The 24,372-nt window shown below is 50.1% G+C and overlaps 1 protein-coding gene across 3 annotated transcripts in view; it reads left to right on the forward strand.

The window, feature by feature from the left end:
• GEMIN5 (gem nuclear organelle associated protein 5) overlaps positions 1–24,372 on the forward strand; it is a 121,532-nt gene that overhangs the window by 67,427 nt on the left and 29,733 nt on the right. For all 3 annotated transcript variants that reach the window (XM_088475667.1, XM_088475664.1, XM_088475666.1), the window contains exons 16-22: positions 630–801; positions 902–1,120; positions 5,088–5,207; positions 5,427–5,552; positions 10,685–10,780; positions 11,432–11,569; positions 20,856–21,003. In XM_088475667.1, the coding sequence (XP_088331793.1) occupies positions 630–801; positions 902–1,120; positions 5,088–5,207; positions 5,427–5,552; positions 10,685–10,780; positions 11,432–11,569; positions 20,856–21,003 (1,019 nt within the window). The remainder of the gene's footprint in view (positions 1–629; positions 802–901; positions 1,121–5,087; positions 5,208–5,426; positions 5,553–10,684; positions 10,781–11,431; positions 11,570–20,855; positions 21,004–24,372) is intronic.

Below are 24,372 nucleotides of genomic sequence, written 5' to 3' on the forward strand. Positions count from 1 at the left end.
GACAATGCTTTTTACCAGCTGTATGTTTTTGCTGACAAACACCTTTTTATACTGCTGCCGTACACTCGGTAGTGTTAGATTATGGAGTTTAAAAGGACTTTGTTTCACTTAAACTCTTGCATTCCACAATGTGTATTTAGAGGTGTGAAGTGCTTCCTATTAACACAGCTAGCATGACTGTTGTGACGAGATGGTACAGTATTAGGGGCAGGTGCCTGGGATGTATGGAGACCCAGTGCTGAATACAGTCACTTTCCTAAGTAATCGGAGCAAAGAAAACTGCACATTTTTCTTAACGTTTAAACAGAGGGCGCAGATGGAGGTTTATGGTTCACCCCTAGACAGGGCACTGCAAGAAAAATAGCCACCTGTTGCTCACTACATTTTCCCTTTTCACCATCATCTGTTCCAGTGCCCTGCATAGAAGGTGGGCGCAAAGTTCTTGCCATAACCTTACGTGAAAGTGTAACTCCACTCCACATGTCCAAATCCTGTGAATTTCCCCAATTGCTCACATGGGGAGTGGTGTCAACAACACTCCTGTCTGTATGATGCAGTTAAGCAGTAGCAGGGAACAGAAGTGCATCCCTAAGCCAATCAGAATTAAGTATTGATGTTTCTCATTCCAGGTTTGGAATGTACTCCAAGAAGAACCAGTTAGTAACTATCAGGGTCACAAAGGACGACTGCTCTGTGTCCAGTGGTCTCCGGTGGAGCCGGACCAAGTGTGGACGGGGGCAGATGATTTCTGTTTGCACAACTGGTCCATATCGAAGCAGGAACACAGCCGGCCCCCCAAAGGTTTGTCCGCGCCTTGACGTCTCTTTTCTGATTTGAAACTCTGTATGTACGAGTATTTTTCAGAAAATAAAAGCAAACCTTTGATTTCTTTTCCCCCTAGGAAAGAAAGCTTTTGAATTTGAAAAGAAACGTTCAATGCAACCTAAAAACAAGACAAAGAAAAAGAAGAAGACTGACAACGTCCAACAGGACGTGGCAGGTGATGTAGTGAGCAGAGAACAAGAGAGCCCCCTTCTCCTGACACAAAATGAGGCATCTGATCTAGAAGAGGACCAGGGCCCTCCCGAGATAACACCAGACAAAGCGACACAGCAGGAAGGTATGGCATGTGTTTCCCTTAACACACTAACTGGAACACACACAGATATCTGTGACAACATTGTGCTGCTGTTGTTGTATGTGCGACCCGAAAAAAACAGCAGATCAAATGGTTAATAAAACATAGATTGCGTCTCGTGCAGGCATGCCTGTGCTTCTTCCTGTGTGTGGGGTCATCTGCCAACCACATTAATGGCTCACCATGATTCTGCTGAAGCACTGAGCGCTTGGATCAGTGCAGCCTGGTTACCCGTGTGTGCGGCTGCATTAGAGAACACTGTTGCGCCTCTTTTGGGCAGAATGACAGGATCAGCATGAATTAGGGAATCAAATTTGACCTGCAGATAGGAAATTTACAGATGAAGGGACTGATTCAGAATTGTACACTAATTCCTGATAATGCAAAATTATGCTGATGCCGCAGGAGGTGTAAATAGGCGTTTCCTGGCCGTTTCTGTGATCTGCTGAATGGATGGTTTGGTTCTCAAACCTGTTTGATCCAACCAGCTGTCGTTCAGCCAATTTAATGCTATGGATGGGCGTCACTGCCATACATCTCGTAGTATATGGAGGAGCTTCAGTTATTGGGGGTCATTCAGACCCACTCGCGAGCGGCAGTACGCTCGCAAGTGGGTCGATGTTCCCCACTGCGCATGCGCACGACGGAGGGAGCTCCGCCATGCGCATGCGCGAGACCCGGCGAGCGACGGGCTTTCCATCGCTCGGGGTCTCGCACCAAAGGGGGCGTGCTGTCGATGTTGATTGACAGCACGCCCCCTTTGGTGGGCGTGCCTGCCAGACGGAGGCGTTCCCATGGGAACGCCTACCGTCTGAAGCCGGCCCCACTGACATCACTAGTGATGTCAGTGGGAGTGATTTTGGCTCTGATAGAGCCAAAATCACTCCAGGGCTTGTGGCTGGGAAACCCGACCGCAGGGTTTCCCTCGCAAGTCCGATGGTCGCAATGGTCAAGACCATCGCGACCATCTTTTTGCGCGCTCGTATATGCTGTGGGTGGTGACCCACAGCTATACGAGCGTCCAGGAGGACGCTCCATTTTAATGGAGGAGGGTCCTGATTCAGAGCGAGCGCTCTGGTCAGAGCGTCCGGCTCTGAGTCAGGGCCATTGTCCCATCACTCTTCCATGACGGCTGCATTATCATGCAGTCTATGGCCAACTTTATTCAGAAAACAGACGTTAGAATACCAGGGCCGGCTCGAGGCATGTTGACCAGAGCACCTCTCCCAACCATCCCAATTTTCAGCGGGACAGTCCCGTTTTTCAGGCATTGCCCTGCTGTGCCACCCGCGGGCCGAAGTGTCCCGCTGTTGGTCAGGAGGTTGGGCACACCCACCGCAGTGGCGGTGCCGGCCCCGGAGAAGAGGAATGGATGCCGCACGCATGCGCGCGGTGTCCATTCAGTGCAGTGAGAGGGCTGGGGGCAGCCCAGCTACTGAAGGAGTGCTGGGCTTGCCCCAGCCTGACGGTAAGTGGGAGGCGTGCTGTACAACACGCCACCAATTAGTGTCACTTAGGGGGCGTGACATATGGTATTTTTGTCACGCCTCCTTTTCGGACACGCCACAGGGCGCGGCAACACCTGGAGCCGGCCCTGGATCGTACCTTGTACAAAAGTATTCTCCCACTTTTGATTAGTGAAAAATGTGTTCTATTGCCTTGTGATGAAACTTTCTTCTACATCAAGCAGTTATCATGGCTGGCTTCACTCATATTCAGATTTCTAAATAACGTTTATTGTAAGCATATGGGGACATTCTTCATGAACAGCATGGTAATGGACATGGGCCATCTCTATAAAAGTTCGACAGTACTAAGGTCGACATGGACCCTAACCCTCCCCCTAGTCCCTAACCCTAATCCTTTTGTCCTTGTTGACTTTTTGCCTCGGTCGACTTATTGACCCCGACCAATTCATTGTCGATCTTTCATCCGCATACTGTTGATGGTTCAGTCCGCTCTCTTTAGACTAACTTGACCTTCTCCTTTAATAAATAACTGTAACAATATAAAAGCTTTTAGTTCAGATTAACACTTTGCTTATGTTTTGTGTACAAGTTCTAGAAAGCTAAACTAAGAAACTAATTGAAAACGGAGAGCTGTCCTTTCAGACACAACTCCAGGCTTACGTAACGATGGGGTAACCGAGGGCAAGGATTGCTGTTGTACCTCCTGACAACCTGTCTTATGACACACTACTAGTGTATAAATAATTTAGTGATGTGAGGAAAAAAAAAGTTTGTAAGCTGTCAAAGTACAGCTGATGTGTACCCCATCATTTATTCATATGTCTGAATTATTTAAACTACACCCCAGGTACTCCTGACCTGCACTTGTTAATCGAGCAGTTTTGTTTTTCGAGCATCTAATGCAAACTTTTACAAAGCTCTTGTATAAGAGTTCCCCAATCCATCTTCTTTTATTATCTAGAGACTAATATAATTATTACTTTGTATGAGCAGTTATTTTATCTTTTAATCCAGTAGGTTGCTGTGGGCATTTTTCATGAATAAAACAATACAAAGCATTATTTAGTCATGGCCAATTAGCTGATCCAGGAACCGGTGTTTCTCATTTGTTTCATTGTAACAGTGAGGAAATAATAACTATGTACTTCATTACAAATATGGCACATTAAAGTGGGTTGTCCACTTTTGTCTATTCCTTGGGCCCCACTATTATCTGGAGTAACCTGCCAAAGTATCACAATTGACAGCTCACTAATGGTAAAAGTTCTCTCTACTGGGGAATTGAACCCAACCCACATTCAGCCTGCTAGGAAGGGAGGTGTACAGTGCAGTGACTGCGAGACCTGATTGGATTGTGTCCAATCACTACACATCTACAATATGAAACAACCAACTAGTTCTCTATTACTCAAACACATGCTGCTAAATATGAAACATTCTGACTGTTAATCTATATGTGATTGCACAGCAGTTACTGGTGTCTTGCTTCATATTAGATTTATAAGCTGACTTAAGGATGATCTGGTTGCAGCTGAATCTGTCTGATTTGACCATAGAGATAACTAGAAGTTGAGTGTCGACTAGCCGGCATAGATCGGTCTTTAATGTCTTGGTCATATGATGATCACATACTTCGTCAGATGCAGACCTCGTCCAACCGCACTAAAGCTGGGTACACACTAGGACGACTGTGGACTTACCAATCATCATCCCGATGCGTCATGATTGATGTCACAACTGGGCAGGCATTTACATGTGCCCGCCCAGTTCAGCTGTCAATCACCGGCGGCCTCTGCAGCAAGTGTACGGGTGGCCGGCTGATGCCTGTACACAAAGCACAATGCACCAATATATCTGCAGATATATCTGCCATCGGCTGTGCTGTACAGCCGACACGATATGTCTGTGAACGACATTGTTCACAGACCTATCGTCTGTATACCCTGGCCAATGCGCACAGGATATATCAATTGAAAGGCCGATATGTCGCCCAGTGTGTACCAAGCATTACTTTCCTTCCAAACTAATATTGGGTAGATCCTAATCCGATGTTCATTGGGATCTGGAGTCTTATTAGGCCCATACATACTGTGATTTGCATATATATGGGAGACTATAGGAGAGGGGTCCGCATATTTATACTGTTCGCTTGTGATATGTGTCTGCCATGCTTTTGCTGTGTTCTAGTTAGAATCGCCAACTGCAAATGGGTTCTGTTGTCAGGAAAAACACACCTACATATAAAGCTTTGCTCTTGAAATATGGTATTTATTCTTGGTATTTGTTGACCTCCCTATCACAAAAGTCCTGTACTAAGCTGCAATGCACAGTGCAGTATCAATTTCACAGTGATCAAGGTTCTAATTGATTTGCAATAATTCCGGGAAAAGAATATTACTGAACTTATAAACACCAGCTCTTTTTTTTTCTGTAAGCTCTACATATATAATACATATAATATTCTCTTTGTGTAATACTAGCTGCAGCAGAATCTCTTACTGTACCAGATATGCCCCCATCGCCCGCCATGGAGAAGCAACGTCCTAGCCCAACTTTTAAGAAAATGCCACTTAGAAAGGAGAATCCCAAGGAGAAAGCAGGTCAGTTACAGCACATTGGGTTACCTTCACTTAGAATCCCATAGTGGTGATTATGGAAATCTCAATATGACTCCACATCTTACTTTGTGCAGCCTTTATACGTGTCTCCCCTTGTCTTTCTGTCATTGAATTGTACTGTGTTCAGTAGCCCTGTGGGGTCCAAGTAGTCTGTCCATATTACAGTCAGATGCATTTTCCCCTGTATTCTTTCACCTCCAGACCCGCACAGCCGGAAGAAAAAGTCTCGGTCTCTCCTTCCTATTAGCACCAACAAAGATCATCGTTCTAAGGAAGAGCAGCATCGGGACTGTGTGAAGCTGGCGGCGGCTCTGTGCTCCAAAGCAGGTGCGAGTTCTTCTCTGATCCAATTATCATTGTCCTTCATAAATGTCCCTTCTGGAGAGTGCTTCCTAGTCAGGGCATCCCCTATATAGACAACTGAAAGTAAACATGGTTGAGACTTGTTAGTCCTGCTTAGCCAGCTGCCCCTGTATAATCAATGGGGCTTTGCACCTTTAGATAACATTATCTGTGTCTTTTATCTAGTACACTTTTTTTTTTTCCTATGGTCCTTGTGTGCTTGTTGTTTTTATAAGCAGGCAAAGTTGTGTATTTTCATTGTTCTGAGAGACAAAGTAAAGCAACTCTCTGGTTACAATGGTATCCACTGCAGAGCGCACAGCATTGCAATATAAAAAACACCTCTGATGTTATAAAGACAGGTGTAAAAAGCACAGAATGCAGCTACAAGGATATAGATTTGTGCATATTAAGAAAGGGAAAAAGCACATTTTGTACTTGCCCCAATCTCGTTGTGTTTATGTAGGTTTTCAGTTAATGGGCACCTCTCACTTATGATCCAGAACTCACTTTAACAGTGTTCCATGATGGAATGCAAACATTAGTGGAGGTTAATGATGAAGCACAAAACAGGCGATGCACAGTGCTAAATACTCTCCTGTGCCTCAGTTTGTGCAAGTGCACGTAGAGTTCATAGTTGCCAAGTCAGCTTATAACAAGCGGAATTGGGCTTTTTTTTTTTTTTTTTCCCGAGTTGCTTGTTTTTTTGTGTGCAGAGGCACCCTTGTAGGTAAGTGTATGTGTGGTTTTTTTTTTTTACACCAGTAGTGACTGAGGGAGGGGGGAGGTTGTGTCTGGGTAATAGAGGGCAGTGGACAGGGTGAAGTTGGAGGGGGCAGGCAAGAGGGAGAGGTAAACTAGATGATGGAAATGAGTCAGGTACATGGCGGCGAGTTTAAATGACTGAGGCTGTTATAGTGAAGGGATAATAGAATTAGACAGGTGACAGGAATGAAGGAGGTAAAGAAGAGGGGTGAGAGGAATGGGGAGTCGGGTAAAGGAAAGGTGGGTACACACTAGATCAGGGGTTCTCAAACCTTTTTGCTCTGGGACCCCGTCTAACAATAAAAATTATTACAGGACCCCAGGAAGTTACTGCAGAAAGACTGCCACACATGCGTGGTCAGCAGACCGCTCATGCACAGTAGCACTATGGAGACACAAAACTGGAGTGAGGTGTCCGCTAATAAAGGGTCAGAACTATGAGAGACAATGGAGGCGCCTCTTCTATTGCCCACAATATAGTCACCCCACTTAAGGCTATTCTGTATTAGTGTTTTTGTGCATATGTGATAGATAGATAGATAGATATATATGCACCACATTTATTTTCCCTTTTGTTTTAGGGGGGCACCAAATTATAACTTGCCTCCAGGCATCTGGTATGAACTTACGCCACTGCGCTAATGCGATCATTTCATTTAGACCTTGTAGGGACGAGCTCCTTTCGAAGCCCCTGTCCCTGCAAGGTGAGGCAGAGAGTGACTGGGGAGACAGTGGGTGACTGGGGAGGCAAAGGGTGACGTAGGAGGCAGTGGATAACAGGGAGAAGCTGTGGGTGACAGGGAGAAACAATGGGTGATGGTGGCAGAGGGTGGCATGAAAAGCCAGAGGGTGACTGGGGAGGCAATAGGTGACATAGGAGGCAGTGGATAATAGGGAGAAGCAGTGGATGTTGGGTGACGGAGAGGCAGTGGGTGGCAGGGAGAAGCAAAGGATGGCAGTGGGTGATGGGGAGGCAGATGGTGACAGGGGTGATTGGATGACAGGGAGAGAAAGAGGGTGATAGGGGGAAGGCAGATCATGGCATGGAAAGGCAGAGAGTGACTGGGGAGGCAATAGGTGACATAGTAGGCAGTGAGTAATACGGAGAAGCAGTGGGTGACGGGGAGGCAGAGGGTGTCAGTGGGTGACGGGGAGGCAGGGAGAAGCAGAGGATGGCAGTGGGTGACAGGAGGCGGCAGTGGGTGGCAAAGAGTGGCAGGTAAAACAGTGGGTGACTGGGGAGGTAGTGGGAGGCTAAGGGTGACATAGGACACAGTGGGTAACAGGGAGAACCAGTGGGTAACACGGACAATCAGTGGGTGGCAGTGAGAGGCAGAGGGTGACAGGGGGAGGTAGTAGATGAGAAAGACAGAGGGTGCAGTGCGTTTCAAGGGGGAGGCAGTGGATGACGGGGGAGGCAATGGGTTTTTAATAAATTTGTTTTTTTCTGTTCCCCTCTTCCAGTTCCCACACTGTGTGCTCCCCTGTTCCCGTCTGTGCTCAGCACTCCCCTCATTCCTCCTCCTGCTGAAGTTTCTTCTCCCTACACAGCAATCAACACACATTCTGTGTCCTCCCACCCTGGCAGCAGCGGTCCCCCAGGCTGCACTTACTTAGCAACATCTGCACAGACTGCAGAGAGAGTGTGGCAGCTGGCTCCTCTGGGTCTGTCTGCTGCTGAGGCTTGCTGCCTGTGTGTCAGTTTCTGCTGCTGGGCAGGAGGACAGGAGACGCTGAGCACTGGGGTGGGACGGGGCTGCCTGATGACTCCTCGGATCTCTCAGCCAGTGATCCGAGGAGTCTGAAATAACAGACAGTTCAACTGGTTTCACTCTCCTCAGAGGGGTCATCAACCTCACTCCATGCGAGTCGCGACCCCAAGCTGAGATGGCCGCGACCCACTTTGGGGTCACGACTCACAGTTTGAGAATTGCTGCACTAGATGATATGTCACCCGATCCTACTGATCGGGCCGACATATCGTCCACATCGGCCAGTGTGTGCCCACTGTGCACGACCCTGTGCACTCCCACGGGTCGTCCATCGGGGTCGTTCTGTTGGCCTGCATGTAGGGCCGATGGAACGACGCAGATGCCGACGCTGGCATAGTAGATGGAGCATCGTGCAGTATGTATCGACCGTCCAATATATATTGCGTGGTCGGGTGACGCATCACTGGGTAAACACATCGGCAAGTGTGTACCCAGCTGAAGACTGGCAAGGGGATGAGGTATGAAAAGAAGAAGGAGGAGGCAAAAATATGGAGGCTGGTGTAGAGGGTGAAAAGCAATATAGGCAGATAATAAGGCTGTGCACACTAAAATATTTAGCTTAGTGAAGGGGGGAATAAAGGAAGTTATGCAGGTAGAGAGTGAGGACAAAGACACCCCCATAAATTGGGCTTTTTTTTATTGGGCTTTTTATGATTGGTTTGGGCTTGTTCTTTACTTATTGGTTGCTTATTTTTCATTTCAGAGTTGAGTTCCCGCAAAGGCATACATTTGTTTAGCTTGAGGGAATCCTGCAGAGTGGCATAAGTTAGAAGTGAAGAGTTGGGCACAGTGAGGATTTTCTCTGCAAAGCACAGTGTAACAGGGGGTGTCTAGCTTTGCAGAGAAGTGCAAAAAGCAAATATCAATTTGTGGTGCAAGATTATTGAAATGAGATGTAGGAATGGAGAAGGCACATGTTTAGGCAGAGCTGGTTTCCTCATGTACGCTTAATCTCTTCTGTACAGAGCCGGCCCTAACCAATTTGGTGCCCTAGGCAAGATTTTGTCTGGTGCCCCCAGCAGAAAATCCCAGGTTCTCCCCTCACAGCACCCATCTCAGCACACTGCTGTAACTAAAGAGAAAACGGACAGGTTTTAAGTGAAAGTTCATAATACTCCCACCTCAGAAGGCATTCTACAGGGCAAATTCTCCCCTCACAGCACTCCTCTTCCCTCATTGCACAGCACTCCTCACCCATCACAGCACCTGTCACCCAGCACAGTACCCCCGACAGCACAGATTACAGCACCCATCACGCCTCACCCAGTACAGTACCTCTCTCCCAGTACAGCAACCCTCACAGCACAGATTATAGTACAGCACCTCTTGCCCAGCACAGATTACAGCACAGCACCCATCACCCCTCACGCAGTACAGTACCCCTCTCCCAGCACCCGTCACCAATGCACAGATTACAGTACAGCACCCCTCACAGCACAGATTACAGTACAGCACCCCTCAGCACAGATTATAGTACAGCACCTCTCGCCCAGCACAGATTACAGCACAGCACCCATCACCCCTCACCCAGTACAGCACCCTTCTCCCAGCACCCGTCACCCAGCACAGATTACAGCACAGCACTCATCATCCCTCAGCCAGCACAGCACTCCTCACCCAGCAGTCAGCACCCATCACTCACAGCACAGGCATACCCCCACACCCACCTACCCCCCATATGTCTTTATCTCCCCTCTCCAATAGCAGTGTCATCAGCCCCCACTCCCCATATGTATCTGTCTCCCATTCCCCCATAGCAGTAACTATTATCAGCTCCCTGAGCCCCTACTCCCCATAAGTCTTTGTCTCCCCCTCCCATAGCAGTGTCATCAGCCCCTACTCCCCATATGTGTCTGCTTCCCCTCATCCAGCTCCTACCTTTATGCTGTGTGGTGGGGCAGGGTCTAGCAGCAGCTCCGCGGGTGATGCCAGGCTTCTCCTGTGCACAGCTAGATCCCCTTCCGTCCTCCTCTGCACTCTGCGGCAGCTGTAACAGTGAAAGTGAAAGTAAACACTTCCTGCCTGTGTGAGAAGTGTCCTCCTGCTGCTGCCTCCTGACTGGCCGCACCGAGCCAGCTCAAAGAGAAAAAATCTACATCTGGCCCTGGGCTTGGGATGCCCCTAGGCATTCCAGTTGCCCCTAGGCATTTGCCTATAATGCCTATGCCTAGGGCCGGCCCTGCTTCTGTACATCCATGTTGCACTTTGTGGAAGTCCTTTTCAAGGTACACTCACAAGTTTCACATGCAGTAATAATAATCCCAATGTCATCTCATGATTAATTTAAGCATAAAGGAATCTAAACCGGATTTTAGGGAAGAAGGCTGGATAAAGTGGTAGGAGGGTGGATTTTGTTGTGATGTCACTCTCTGGCCCAGTACGCTCCTGCAGATAAAACCAGGCATCAGAGAGTAGGTTGTGTTCATCCATCAGTGCAGAACAAAGGCATTGTGCATTGCGCTGTGAGAGCACATTGCTAATGAGGCCTTGTGTCAACTTGGACATAAGTTTCTGCATGGATGAATGTTCCCTCAGCTATGGTTTACTACCCTGTATCTCTTCATTGTTTTGTCTTTCCAGAATTATCAGCAGATTCGCTTGTCCTGATTGAGGACTCTGCACATTTGGGTCTCTACAGTGATCGGACTACACTGCATCGGCTCATGGAGGAAGAGGGTGTGTTGAAATAGTTTCCCGACAGCCAACTGTGCAGTAAAAATGTGCATGCGAATACCTTTGACCAGAAAATTATTTCAGTTCTTAGGGCAATGTGAACAAGAGAGAGGGCAGATGATGTGATACAATCGCTAGAGGGCGTGCTCACTTCTTTCCTGTATTGTGTCAATAAACCAATATTCATGAGAATGCACCCCTTCAGTCCATTGCAAGCCTCCATAGCAATCCCTAGTAACATATGCCGTTCTTCCCGAAACACCTCGCCAAGTGTGCAATGATGCATGCTTATTATCTGTCATTTCCAGCTATCATTGGAATAGATCCCTCTGTCTTATGTGGCAAATATGAGAGATGTTCATGGTGGTGAATATCGGAAATGCTGTATAATACGTATGTGCATGTGAGGGAGAAATACCAGGCAATAGTCTGCAAGCCAGAGTGTACTGGAAGAGGGAATAAGGACCTCAGTCTAATGCAACTCTTACTGCTACGCTTCTGGTATTGCAATATCATCTGCTGACATGTGCTGTGCCGCTGGTAGTGTGACATCATCAGCTGACGTGTCCTGTACGTCTCTATTATATCATATCGTTTTCTTTTTTTTTTTTTATAGAAAAGTCCAGAAATCTTTACTTTAATTTCTTTCCTCAGGAAAAGCACACCTGGAGAACGGGCACCCCGAGCTCCAGCATCAGATTATGCTGTGGAAAGGCGATCTGAAGGGGACGCTGCAGTTGGCCGCAGAGAGGGGAGAGCTTACAGACCAGCTGGTGGCGCTATCTCCTATGGGTAGGTAAGAGGAATGTAAATTCTGGTGAGATTCTCACACTCAGTGGCGTAACTAGGGCAGGGCGAGGGGGGTTCGTGCCCTGGGCACCGTTGGACCGGCGGGCCACGGCACCGGCCGGCCCGCCCTAGATAGCCAGTGTAGCGCCGACCGCAATGAGTGCGGTCAGCGTTACACATTTGCACAGGACCGGCACTAGGCTTCCAGCGCCGGTCCTGTGCTGCACGCCTGAGCCCGTTCCCTCCCCCTGAGCGCTTGCCCAATAGCGCCAGGAGGCGGGATCAGGCTGTGCATAACACACGCATCGCCTCCAGCGCTGGCGACGATGCGTGTGTTAAATAGCAGCCAATGAGAGTCAGATAGACTCTCATTGACTGCTGCAGCACCCACTGCAGGAGCCGGACTTCTGTCCGGCTCCTGCAGTGGGTAATGGGACTGACGTCATGACGTCAGTCCCATAATGCTGAGCGCGCCAGCCCGGGCAGACTGGAGGGCGGGAGCGGCATCGCGGACAGGAGCAGGAGCAGCGTGGAATCAGTTAAGTATATTTTTATATATATTTATTTATTTTTAAACCTATCTGCTCAACGGGGGAGGGGTTGGCTACTACTGGGGGGGACCTCTACTGGGGGTGCCATTGGGAGGACCTATACTGGGGGGGGGCTACTCTACTGGGGACTACTACTTGGGGGGGGGACTACAACTGGGGGCATTCTAAAAGGGGCCTAGTATTACTAGAGGCACTGCACTCGGGGGACCACTACTGGGGGCAATAATAGGAAGGGCCACTACAGGGACCACTGGATAGGGGGGGGGTCACTACTGGGAGCCTGCATCAGGGGGACCACTACTGGGGGCACTGCATGGGAGGGGGGGGACACTACTGCTGGGGGCACTATATAAGGGGCTTACTGCTAGGGGCACTGCGGGGACCACTACAGGGGGCACTAGATAGGGGGGATCACTACAGGGTGCCTGCATAAGGGGACCACTACTGGGAAAACTGCATGGGGGGGACTACTGCTGGGGGCACTATATAAAAGGGCACTGCATAAGGGGATACCGCTACTGGGCGCACTGCATTGTGGGGACTGCGACTGGGGGCACTGCATAAGGGGGAACACTACGTGGGGCACTGCATTTGGGGGGGCCACTACTGGGGGTACTGAGTAAGGGGAACTAATTGGGGGCTGTATAAGAGGGACCACTACTGGGGATACTGTATAAGGGGCAGTACTATGGGCCTGCATGAGAGGGACCACAACTGCATACTGGGGGTACTGTATAAGGGGTACTACTGGGGTTAAGGTGCATATGGATAGGAATGTTCAGTTTGAAAATAAAGGGGTGTGTCATGTTGACACGCCCCATTTTTAAGTGACCACGCCCATTTTTTGCCACGCGCGCCTTCGGCGGGCGCACATGGGGGGGCTCCCTTTTCAAATTTGCCCTGGGCTCCAAATACCCTAGTTACGCCACTGCTCACACTACAAATGATTATGTGCCTTCTCTGGGATCGTTTTATATCAATCTTCTAGGGAATTGGTGCTTTGTCAAAAAAGGTCATTAGTATGTATAATGCACAAGAGAACACATTTACTATTAGTATTGGTATTAGTATTGCTCCGCCTACTTGTCAGCAGCATGTTGGCTTTTTTTTTTTTTTGCAATACGGAGACATAGATCAGGAGTTATGTTTAACTCCTGGAAGTGCTGTCAAATAACATTGCCACTAACTTCCCTGCTTTCGCTCCATTTCCTGCAAAAGGAGGAGGGAACATGATAAGGTCATAGTATTAAAATGGACATAATCATGACATAGCACTAGAACTGACATAATCACGACATAACACTAGAGCTGACATAGCACTAGAACTGACATAATCAGGACATAACACTAGAGCTGACATAGCACTAGAACTGACATACCGTATATACTCGAGTATAAGTCGACCCGAATATAAGCCGAGGTACCTACTTTTACCCAAAAAAACTGGGAAAACTTACTGACTCGAGTATAAGCCTAGTGTGGGAAATGGCAACAGCTGGTAGTGCCCCCAGTAGTAATTCCCCCTGGTTGTGCCCCCAGTAGTAATCCCCCCCTGGTAGTGCCCCCAGTGGTAATCCCCCCCTGGTAGTGCCTCCAGTAGTAACCCCCCCCTGGTAGTACCCCCAGTAGTAATCCCCCCCTGGTAGTACCCCCAGTAGTAATCCCGCCTTTTAGTGCCCCCTGTAGTAATCCCCCCTTTTAGTGCCCCCTGTAGTAATCCCCCCTGGTAGTGCCCCCTGTAGTAATCCCCCCCTGGTAGTGCCCCCTGTAGTAATCCCCCCCTGGTAGTTCCCCCAGTGGTATTCCCCCCTTTTAGTGCCCCCTGTAGTAATCGCCCCCTGATAATGCCCCCTGGTAGTGCCCCCTGTAGTCATCGCCCCCTGGTAGTGCCCCCTGCAGTCATCGCCCCCTGGTAGTGCCCCCTGTAGTCCCCCCCCCCCCCCCTAAGTAGAGAGAGATGTGATAACAATAAAAAAAAATAAACACTTACCTGAAACTCCCGCTCATGGTCCCGCCGCTGTCCGCTCCTGGTCCCGCCGCTGTCCGCTCCTCCGGCCGCTTTGCATGGGAGAGACGTCGTCATGACGACGTGTCTCCCATCACCCACTGCGGGAGCCGGAAGATGGCTCCCGCAGTGGGAGCAGCAGCAGCCGCTGAGAGTGACTCTCAGCGGCTGCTGATTACAGCAAACACATAGCTGCCGGCTCCGGCGGCTATGTGTTTGGCAGTGTGTAGCGCTGACCGAACTCCGTCCGGTCAGCGCTACACTTGACTCGAGTATAAGCCGAGGGGGACTTTTTCAGCACATTTTTTGTGCTGAAAAACTCGGCTTATACTCGAGTATATACGGTAATCAGGACATAGCACTAGAACAGATATAATCAGGACATAGCACTAGAACAGACATAATCAGGACATAACACTAGAACTGACATAATCAGGACAGAACAGTAGAGCTGACATAATCAGGTCATAACACTAGAGCTGACATAATCAGGACATAGCACTAGAGCTGACATAATCAGGACATAACACTAGAGCTGACATAGCACTAGAACTGACATAATCAGGACATAGCACTAGAGCTGACATAATCAGGACATAGCACTAGAACTGACATAATCAGGACATAGCACTAGAGCCGACATAATCAGGACATAGCACTAGAGCCGACATAATCAGGACATAGCACTAGAGCTGACATAATCAGGACATAGCACTAGAGCTGACATAATCAGAACATAGCACTAGAACTGACATAATCAGGACATAGCACTAGAACTGACATAATCATGACATAACACAGGAACTGACATAGCACTAGAACTGACATGATCAGGACATAGCACTAGAACAGACTTAATCAGGACATAACACTAGAGCTGACATAATCAGGACATAGCACTAGAACAGACATAATCGAAGCAATTGCCAGGAGAAAAATGGTCTTAAACGTCAGCCACTTGAGCTCCACCGACTCAAGCGGCTCAAAAGGAGGACCCTGCAAGACCCTCAGTACCACCGTCAAGTCCCACGGAGCCACCGGAGGCACGAAGGGAGGCTGGATCCTGAGAACACCTTGGAAAAAGGTGTAAACATCTGGCAGTGTAGCAATCCGTCGCTGAAACCACACGGACAAAGCAGACACATGAACCTTCAGAGAGGCCAGGCGTAAGCCGAGGTCCAAACCCGATTGAAGAAATTCCAAGATTCTGGAAACCCGGAACACCTGCGGATCATAGTTTCTGGATTCACACCACTGAAAATAAGTGCGCCACACCCTGTGGTAAATCCGCGCGGAAGCAGGCTTGCGTGCCCTAAGCATGGTACCAATCACTGAACTGGAGAAACCCCTAGACCTCAAGACGGCTGTCTCAAGAGCCACGCCGTCAAAGACAGCCGACCCAGATCCGGGTAAAGGCAGGGCCCCTGAGACAACAGGTCCTGACGCTGAGGAAGAAGGTACGGAGCGTCGATGGAGAGGCACCTCAGATCGGAGTACCAAGGACGTCTGGGCCACGCCGGAGCCACCAGCACGAGCGTGCCGCCGTCCTGCTTGAATTTCCGCAGAACCCGAGGAAGTAAGGATATCGGAGGAAACGGATACGCCAGGTGAAACGTCCATTTCACCGACAGAGCGTCTACCAGACAGGCGCCTGCGTCTCTTGTCCTTGACCCGTAAACGGGCAACTTGTGATTGTGACGGGAGGCCATCAAGTCCAGCTCCGGCAGCCCCCACCTGTCCACGAGTAGCTGAAACACCTCTGGGTGAAGCGACCATTCCCCGGGATGCACATCGTGACGGCTGAGGAAGTCCGCCTCCCAATTGAGGACTCCGGGAATGAAGACTGCCGAGATCGCTGGAACGTGACACTCCGCCCAAGCAAGAATGCGAGACACCTCCGACATTGCTGCCCGACTGCGAGTTCCCCCTTGGTGGTTGATGTACGCCACCGTGGTGGCGTTGTCGGGCTGCACCTGAACCGCCCTTCCGTGAAGAGCGGGGCCGGACGACTGCAGGGCCCTGTACACAGCCCGCAGTTCCAGGATGTTGATGGGGAGAAGTGCTTCTTCCGCGGACCAACGACCCTGAAGCGATAATGAGCCGGTCACTGCCCCCCAACCCCGAAGACTGGCATCCGTCGTGAGCAGGACCCAGTCCGGGATCCAAAAGGGGCGCCCCTCGACCAGATGCGCCGTCTGAAGCCACCAAGCCAAAGACTGCCGAACCTCCGCGGACAACACCAGCATCTGAGAGCGGATCCGGTGAGGTAACCCGTTCCATTCCGATAGAATCAGCCCCTGCAGGGGCCGGGAATGGAACTGGGCAAATTCCACCATGTCGAATGTCGACACCATGGACCCCAGAACTCTCATAGCTGAATGGACCGACAGGCGGCAACTGCTCAGGCAACTGTGTATCCGCAGCTGCAGGGAGGAGACCTTCTCTGGAGTCAGGAAAATCCGCTGCTGACGAGAATCCAGCAGGGCTCCCAAATGAGCCATCCGCTGTGATGGAATCAGGGAGGACTTCTTCCAGTTTATCAACCACCCGTGTGCTTGAAGACAAGCAATGGTCAGGTGGAGATGTCGAAGAAGCACCTCCGGGGAGCTCGCCAGCAGCAGAAGATCGTCCAGGTACGGCAACAGACGTAGACCCTGACCCCGAAGGTGGGCAGCCATAACCGCCATCACCTTGGTGAACACCCTCGGAGCCGTGGAAAGGCCAAAAGGCAACGCCCGAAATTGGTAGTGATGGTTCAGGATAGCAAACCTCAGATACCGCTGATGTGCCGGTGCTATGGGCACATGGAGATAGGCGTCCTGGATATCGAGGGAGACCATATAATCCCCGGGTTCCATCGCCAGAATGATGGAACGTAACGTTTCCATCCTGAACCTGGGAACTCTGAGGTATCTGTTCAGAGACTTCAAATTCAGGATAGGGCGATGAGAACCATTGGGTTTCTGTACCAGAAACAGAGTAGAATAGTACCCCGTCCCGCGCTGAGACTGCGGAACGGGAACAATGACCCCTGCTTGTAGCAAGGATTCTATAGCTACCTGAATCTGACCAGCTTTGGTCTTGTCCAGAGAAGGACTCGTACAGAAAAACTGGTGGGGCGGCCTGAACCGAAAAGACAGGGCGTACCCCTGAGAGACTACTTCCCGAACCCAGGCATCCGTGGTGGTATTGTGCCAACACTGGGCGAATTGGAGAAGTCGGCCTCCCACTCTGGGGTCCCCCAGAGAGAGGCCCGTCCCATCAGGCAGCAGGCTTATCCTCCTGCTTGGAAGAAGGGCGCCGAGCACTCCATGCCTGCTTCTTGGGCTTGGGTGCGGCCTTGGTCGCCGAATGTCTCGGGAAGGACTGGCCCTTGGCCTTACCCTGAACCCGAAAGGACCGAAAGGCAGAGCTCCTCACTTTAGCCGGCGCAGAGGCCGAAGGGAGAAAAGCCGACTTGGACTTAGCCAAAGTATCCACTATTCTGTCCAAATCCGGACCAAATAGTAAATCACCATTAAAAGGCAAGGCCTCCAGACCCTTTTTTGAATCTGCATCAGCCCTCCAGGACCTCAGCCACAGGGAGCGCCGAGCAGACACCGCTGCAGCCGACACCCTAGAAGTGAGCAGGCTGGCATCCAAAGACGCTTCCCCAATATAGGAAGCTGCATCCCGCATCTGTCCCACTAACGCTCTCTGGATATCCGGAGCCTCATCAGGAAAGGTATCCTCCAAGGCATTGGCCCATGCCTCAATGGCTTTAGCCACCCAGGAGATAGCCATGGACGGGCGAGCCACCGCCCCGGAAAGAGAATAAATGGACTTTAAACAAGTCTCCACCTTCCTGTCCGTGGGATCCTTCAAAGAGGAGATAGACGGCAATGGCAGCGTTGCGCTTTTGATCAAGCGGGTAACGTGGGAATCCACCGCCGGCGGAGTTTCCCATTTCCTGCAATGAGCTTCAGGAAAAGGATAGTTCGCCGCCAACCTCTTCTGTGGATGGAACCTCTTACTGGGTAATTGCCAGGCCGCCGCCATATGATCCGATAATTGATCAGACAGGGGGAACACAGTTGAGGTCATCTTGGCCTTTTTAAAATTAGGAAACTTCGACCTAGGAGCCGGCGCATCATCCTCAACATGTAGGATAGCCCGCACCGCCCTAACTAAGGCTGGAACATTAATGGAGGACTTAGCTTCCACCTCCTGCCCCATGACATCAGAGTCAGAGTCCTCATGGATTTCTCCATCATCTGAGGACACTTCCGAGTCCGACAACTGCGCAGCTAGTGAACTCACAACCGGACGTTTAGACACCCTTGGTGGCACATCACCTTGCAACATGGACTGAAACGCCGAGGATGAAGCCGCCAGACTCTGTACGGAGCTGGATAGAACATCCACCCAAGGCGGAGGAGCCGTCGGAGCAAAACTCTGCAAAGGCACTACAGACTGACGCGTCCCTGGGGAAGACTGCACATACACAGGCAGTCCCGAGTAAGGACCCACAGTCTGGGCCCCGGGGGAAGACCGCAACATTTGTGGAACCCTCGGGGAATGGGGGATGGTGGGCTGCGGTAACGCCCTAGAAGGGACCGCTGATGGGACCGATAACCGGTCCGCAATAGACGCCAGCACCTGTGAAAACATCGCCCAAGGAGGGTCCTGTGATGCAGGGGGGTTGGAGGGGCCCGGTACCAGCTGGCACCGCCCGCACAGACCATCCTGAGATAAGTCCTCCCCATCAACTCCAGCAGCACAACGTCTGCAGGAAAATAGCACAGGAGCCACAGAGCGCTCAGTCTCCTCATCAGACATGATACCGTAAATCACAAGAAATAGGTATCACCAGAGGAATTACGGTTTTAACACCCGCGCACTCACCAGTATGCGACACAACAGCCCAGATATGGTACTGTGTAGCACACAACAGTATGTGACTGACCCCACAAATACGTGTTTTATATAAGTGAGGGTCTCAGAAAAACGCCCTTCCCCCACACACCTGCCGGGCCGTAGGAGAAGGAAAGGGATAGTTATAAGCTGACAGTAAGGAGAATAAGTCACAGACAGGCAGCACTAGCAATAGTCACATACAATGCAGAAAAGTTAGTACTCACTGCACCTTCCGCTACAATCAACCGCCCAGATTCAGTGTCTGGGAGGGCTATAGCGCTGTGTACACTGTCCTTTTGCAGGGGAGAGGTACACAGGGGGACCGGTCCACTTGATACCGCCTGGGAGTCTGCGATGTGCCAGTAAAGATGGCCGCCGGAGACCTCAGAGGAGGAGTGGCCGAGAGATAAGAGCAGCTCAGCGACGCCAGACTCCTAGTTGAAAGGCGCGCTGAGCTGAGGGGAGGAGCCGCTAGACAGGGAAGGCTGCCTCCCCTGGCTAGCAATTAACCCCCGGGTTGCCGGTCCCGCTACCAGCCTGATACCCTGGTGGTCTAGCGTACACGCGGGGTATTCCTCAATTGAGGGGGAGCCCGCCGCCGCCGCTAGCGCCTCCGGTCTGTCCCCAGAGATCGGAGGCTTCTGACTGCATTGAAGTATCCGCGGCCCGCCGCACGCGGCGACCCGCGGCTTACCTGATCCCCGTCGCGTCCGGCAGCAGTCAAGGGAGTCCCCAGAGCCCGGCTAGTACAGGCTCTGGGGTCCCGCCGCGATCCCCAGAGCTGTACTGGCGTCGCGGCGCCAGCGGGGAGAAGGAGCGGCAGCGTGGACGTCCTAAAGGACAGTCTGATGCTGCCGCTCTAACAGTGTAAAAAAAGTAGAAAAAAATAAAAAATTTCTCTTTTAAAATAAAGCTTAGGGGCTGCTCCTGCAGCCCCACTGCGACAGGGTGACCCGACTCCGGCCGGGCACCAACTAAAACTGAGGTGCCTGTGGCCGGGGCGGGGTATAGAGGAGGATGGACCCAAGTGCATCCTGGGAGCAGCAAAGCTTTAACTGCGTGGTGCCCGTGGATCCAGATCCAGCTATACCCCAAGGTCAACCCTGTGGACCCCCTATGGACCCTGAAGTAGAAAACCTGGTAATGTATGGGAGCAAATGACAGTCGTCCATTTGCTCACAAACACTGGAAAATAGCCAGTAATAGTTGTTCAGACAAATTGGTTAAAACACACAGATGTAACCAATTTGAACAAATTTTTTTGTCTTTTTTTCAGTGTTTAAAACCGTATGATCGACTGTCATTTGCTCCCATACATTACCAGGTTTTCATACCAACCAGCCAGATTGGACAGATATCTGACAGATAATTGTATAGTGTTTGCCCAGCTTAAGTCTGTGCTGATTAATTTGATATGTGACGCTTGTATATCTGTGTGCTCCTGAGTCTGTATGTGAACTACAGCAGAACTTGAAATGCAAAAAGCTGCAGCTGCTATATTGTAGCACTTGGTACACAGGTTCAGAGCTTTGCCCTCAGGCACACACAGAGAAATCACTGGCAAAGTGTGTGGCAAGTAGTCAGCGCGTTTGGGGGAGGTAATGGGAGTGGTTCTAAAAACGCAGGTGTCTTCAAGCAGGGGGGGGATGGGTCGTTGGCATATTTTTGCCAACGGACATAATCAGGACATAGCACTAGAACGGTAATATTCCGTAAATAGTAATAAGACTACAGGTCTGCTTTTACCCTTATTCTAACTTTTGAAGTACTTATATTGTTATAGTTGTCCTCCCAGAAATAACCATGCTTTGCTTGATTTCCGGCCTCTTCTCTATAGCTGGATACAAGGTCTGGGTTTCGGCAGTTGAAGCCTTTGCCAAACAGCTTTGTTTCCAGGAACAATATGTGAAAGCGGCTTCTCATCTCCTGTCCATTAACAAAGTTTATGAGGCTGTGCAACTCCTGAGAGGAAACCACTTGTACAGGTGAGTTTGTGTTCATTCATATTCCAGATAAACATGCAGCTTCTCCAGCAGCCATATTGGGCACCTTAGATTAGGGGGAATGGGAAGGCTCAGTGCTGTGACTCTAACTAGCTGGAAAATAATTATTCTGTATTGTACTGTACAGGAAATTACCTCACATTGCACCGTGCCTACCTGTCTGCCAGATTTACCTTCAGCCTCATTACTTTGTCCCCTTAAAAGCCTGAAAACCTGTCTTCCCAAATTTGGTTGCATTTGGCAATTTTCCATTGTTTAGGGCTACATTGGTAACGTGGGTACCTCTATGGTAATGGAGGAAGTTTGCCCAAATTCAACCAAATATAGTAATAATGGAATCTCTAGGGCCAGGCCCTCCAGCTGCTGTGGAACTACAGATTCCAGCATGCTTTGCCAGTTTTGCTATTACGGCATGCTAAAACAGTGACAGGGCATGCTGGGATGTGTAGTTCTACAACATCTGGAGGGCCACATGTTGAGTATATTGCTCAGTCAGGAGTCATTGTACATTGTAGAAGCCATGTTTTCTCTCCAGAGATTATTTATCAACATTTTTATTTCTATAGCGCCAGAATAATTCATAGTGCTTTGCAATTGGGGACAAGCCATAATAAGGCAAGTCTGAGTATTAACATACAGTACAGACAAAGCTGTAAGAAGGTTTAGCTTACATGCTGTAGGGATCACTCTGGAAGCCAGATGAATTGGTAAGAGAATTAGGGGGTCAGTGAATGAATAGAATAAAGCTCACTGTGGTGACTCCGTACCATTACGTGGGAGGCTATGGAGACCTTTCCTGATCATTCGTATACAGATAGTTACTTTCAGTTGACCACTGTTCTACTTTGACAGCTAGGCCAAGCTCAGATCAAACAATAATAGGTCCACGTTTCCATGCGTTTAAGTGGATTTGCAAAATCTGAGCCAGGGTGACACTACATCGTTCCCTTGGAGTGGGGCAGTGCCAGCATTGCTCCCCTGGGAGGGAGGTTGGGGTAGTCCCGGCAGCGCTCCACTGAGGGGGGAGAGTGGTTTTGGGGCAGTGCTAGGGGGCAGTAGCACACAGATGTACAAATGTTCCACGTCTAATTGATCAACATAAGCTAGCTATGTAGTTTTGCCGGTGACCAGCCACACAGCCCATATGAAGCCAGGTGCGTCAGGGCGGGCGCCCTGTGGACCCTATGGACTTCGTAGAAACAGAGATAACAAAGGTAAGTTCTTACCATATCTCTTGTTTTCTACTTCAGGGTCCATAGGGGGTCCACAGGGTTGACCTTGTGGATGTCCCAAAGCAGTTCAACCAAGGGTGGGGACGCTCCTCTGCTGAGAGGAGAATCCGTTGCCAAAAAGGAAGCATCCTGAGAGGCAAAGGAAACCAATGCCTAGAACCTTAAGAAAGGTGTGGACAGAAGACCACGTGGCCACCTAGTAAGGCAACACAGCCAAGGCGCCACAGCGAGCCGCCCACGATGGTTACATGGCCCGAGAAAAAACAAGCATCAACAACAGAAAGGCCTACCCAAGGGAGGCCCCTGAAGAAGACATACGAGGCCATCCAGCCAACATCTGGCTATAGGCCAGCCATCCTTTCCTGTTAAAACCAGAAATCTCAGACCACCAATAAGGAGTCCGATTCCCGTAAGGAACATGAACGGATCACATAAATCCACAGAGGCCGGACCACAGTCAATGAGGCCACACCAGCCGAGAGGACTGGGGACTGAACGGCCGTACCATAAGTTCCAGAATAATATGGAACCTAAAAATCACTAAGAAGAAACACAGGGTGAGAGCAACTCACACCCTGACATGATGCCCTCCAGAAGAGGGATCCACATGAGAACGCTCCCAATTCCGACACTCACCTGGGTGATATAAACACCCTGAGAGAAAGAGAGAGCCTAAGCAATAGACCATGTAATGGCTATCACAACCAGCGGTTCCATAGACCGTCCCCGGAGGGAACGAAGAACCGCTACTAACTCCCAAGGAGTCCCTAGGGAGGACAAATGGAGGAATAATCCAGAAAACACTCCAAAGGATGAACTGGATACCAGAGCGGAGCAATTCCATATCTTAATCATACTGACAGTGTAGAGATCTGCACTGACAGGAAGGCCAGGCCGAGGGTGCAACCCAAGCCAGCCGGAAGGAATGCCAGAATATCAGGAAATCCTGGACACCGGAGGATTGTATCGACAGGTACAATACCATAAAAATTATGGCTGCCACAGTTTGTGGTAGGTCCCAGCAAAAGCTGATCCATGTGCTCTAATCATTCCAACAATTACAAAGCCAGGGAAGCCGTAAGACCACTGTAGGGGACGCAGTCAAAGACAAGCGACCCAGGTCCAAGGCAAAACCAAGGACCCTGAGATAACAGGTCCGGGCAGTGAAGCAGCAGGAATGGAGTATCGATGGAGAGACTCCGAAAATCCAAGTACCCCTGACATCTGGGGCAATCAGGAGCCACCAGCAAGAAAGCATCTCCGTCTCGATTGAAACACTTCCCACGAGGAAGAAGGGAGATCGGAGAACACAGGTACTCAAATTGGAAGGACCACTTCACCGACAAAGAGTCACTGAAGGTTGCTTCAGAATCCCCAGAGTTGGACTGTAACACCATAGTGTGATAAACTCAGAAGGCCAGGAGGGTCACCTCAGGGGGGCCCCCCTGCTCACCAGGAGATGAAACCTCTCTTGGGGAAGAGACTAGTCCCCGGGATGCACTTTGTGACGGCTGAGGACTTGATATGAACGCTGCCGAGATGGTCGGGAGGAGACCCTCGGACTATGTCCGAATGTGTGACATACCTGTCATTGCCACCCAACGAACAGTGTTGCTAAAAAGGAAGCCACTGCCCTGACCCTGCTGGACTGAACTTTTTCAGGTTCACCGGGAAACAAGAGTTATGCCAGAGTGAAGGCCCAAGACAGGTTAAAGTTCCAACAAGTTAATTGACAGGGTGGAATCGACAGACGTCCAACTGCACTGAAATGGATGCGAACCAGACACTGTCCGTAGCCAAGAATACCCTGGACGAGATGACCATAGCCACCCGGAAAGGGACCGACTTGCCTCCGGAGAGAGCATCATCATTTGAACAGTGATCCGACAGAAAAAACTCGTTCCATCTGGAGATAAGCCAATTATGGAAAGGCTGGAATGGAACTGAGCCCATTCCACCCTTCCAAAGGCAGACACCGAATAGTGGACCATGCATCCCAGAGTGTAAAGACATATGTCGACTGCGTAGACATCCATGTACTCCTAATGGAAGAGTGGAGATGCCGTCTTACGCCCGAAGAATTCTCAGATTCTGAGAATCCAGCAGGGCTCCTAGGTGA

The sequence above is a fragment of the Taudactylus pleione genome, unplaced genomic scaffold (assembly GCF_031769625.1).
Source record: "Taudactylus pleione unplaced genomic scaffold, aTauple2 ptg000176l, whole genome shotgun sequence".
Taxonomy (NCBI): Eukaryota; Metazoa; Chordata; class Amphibia; order Anura; family Myobatrachidae; genus Taudactylus; species Taudactylus pleione.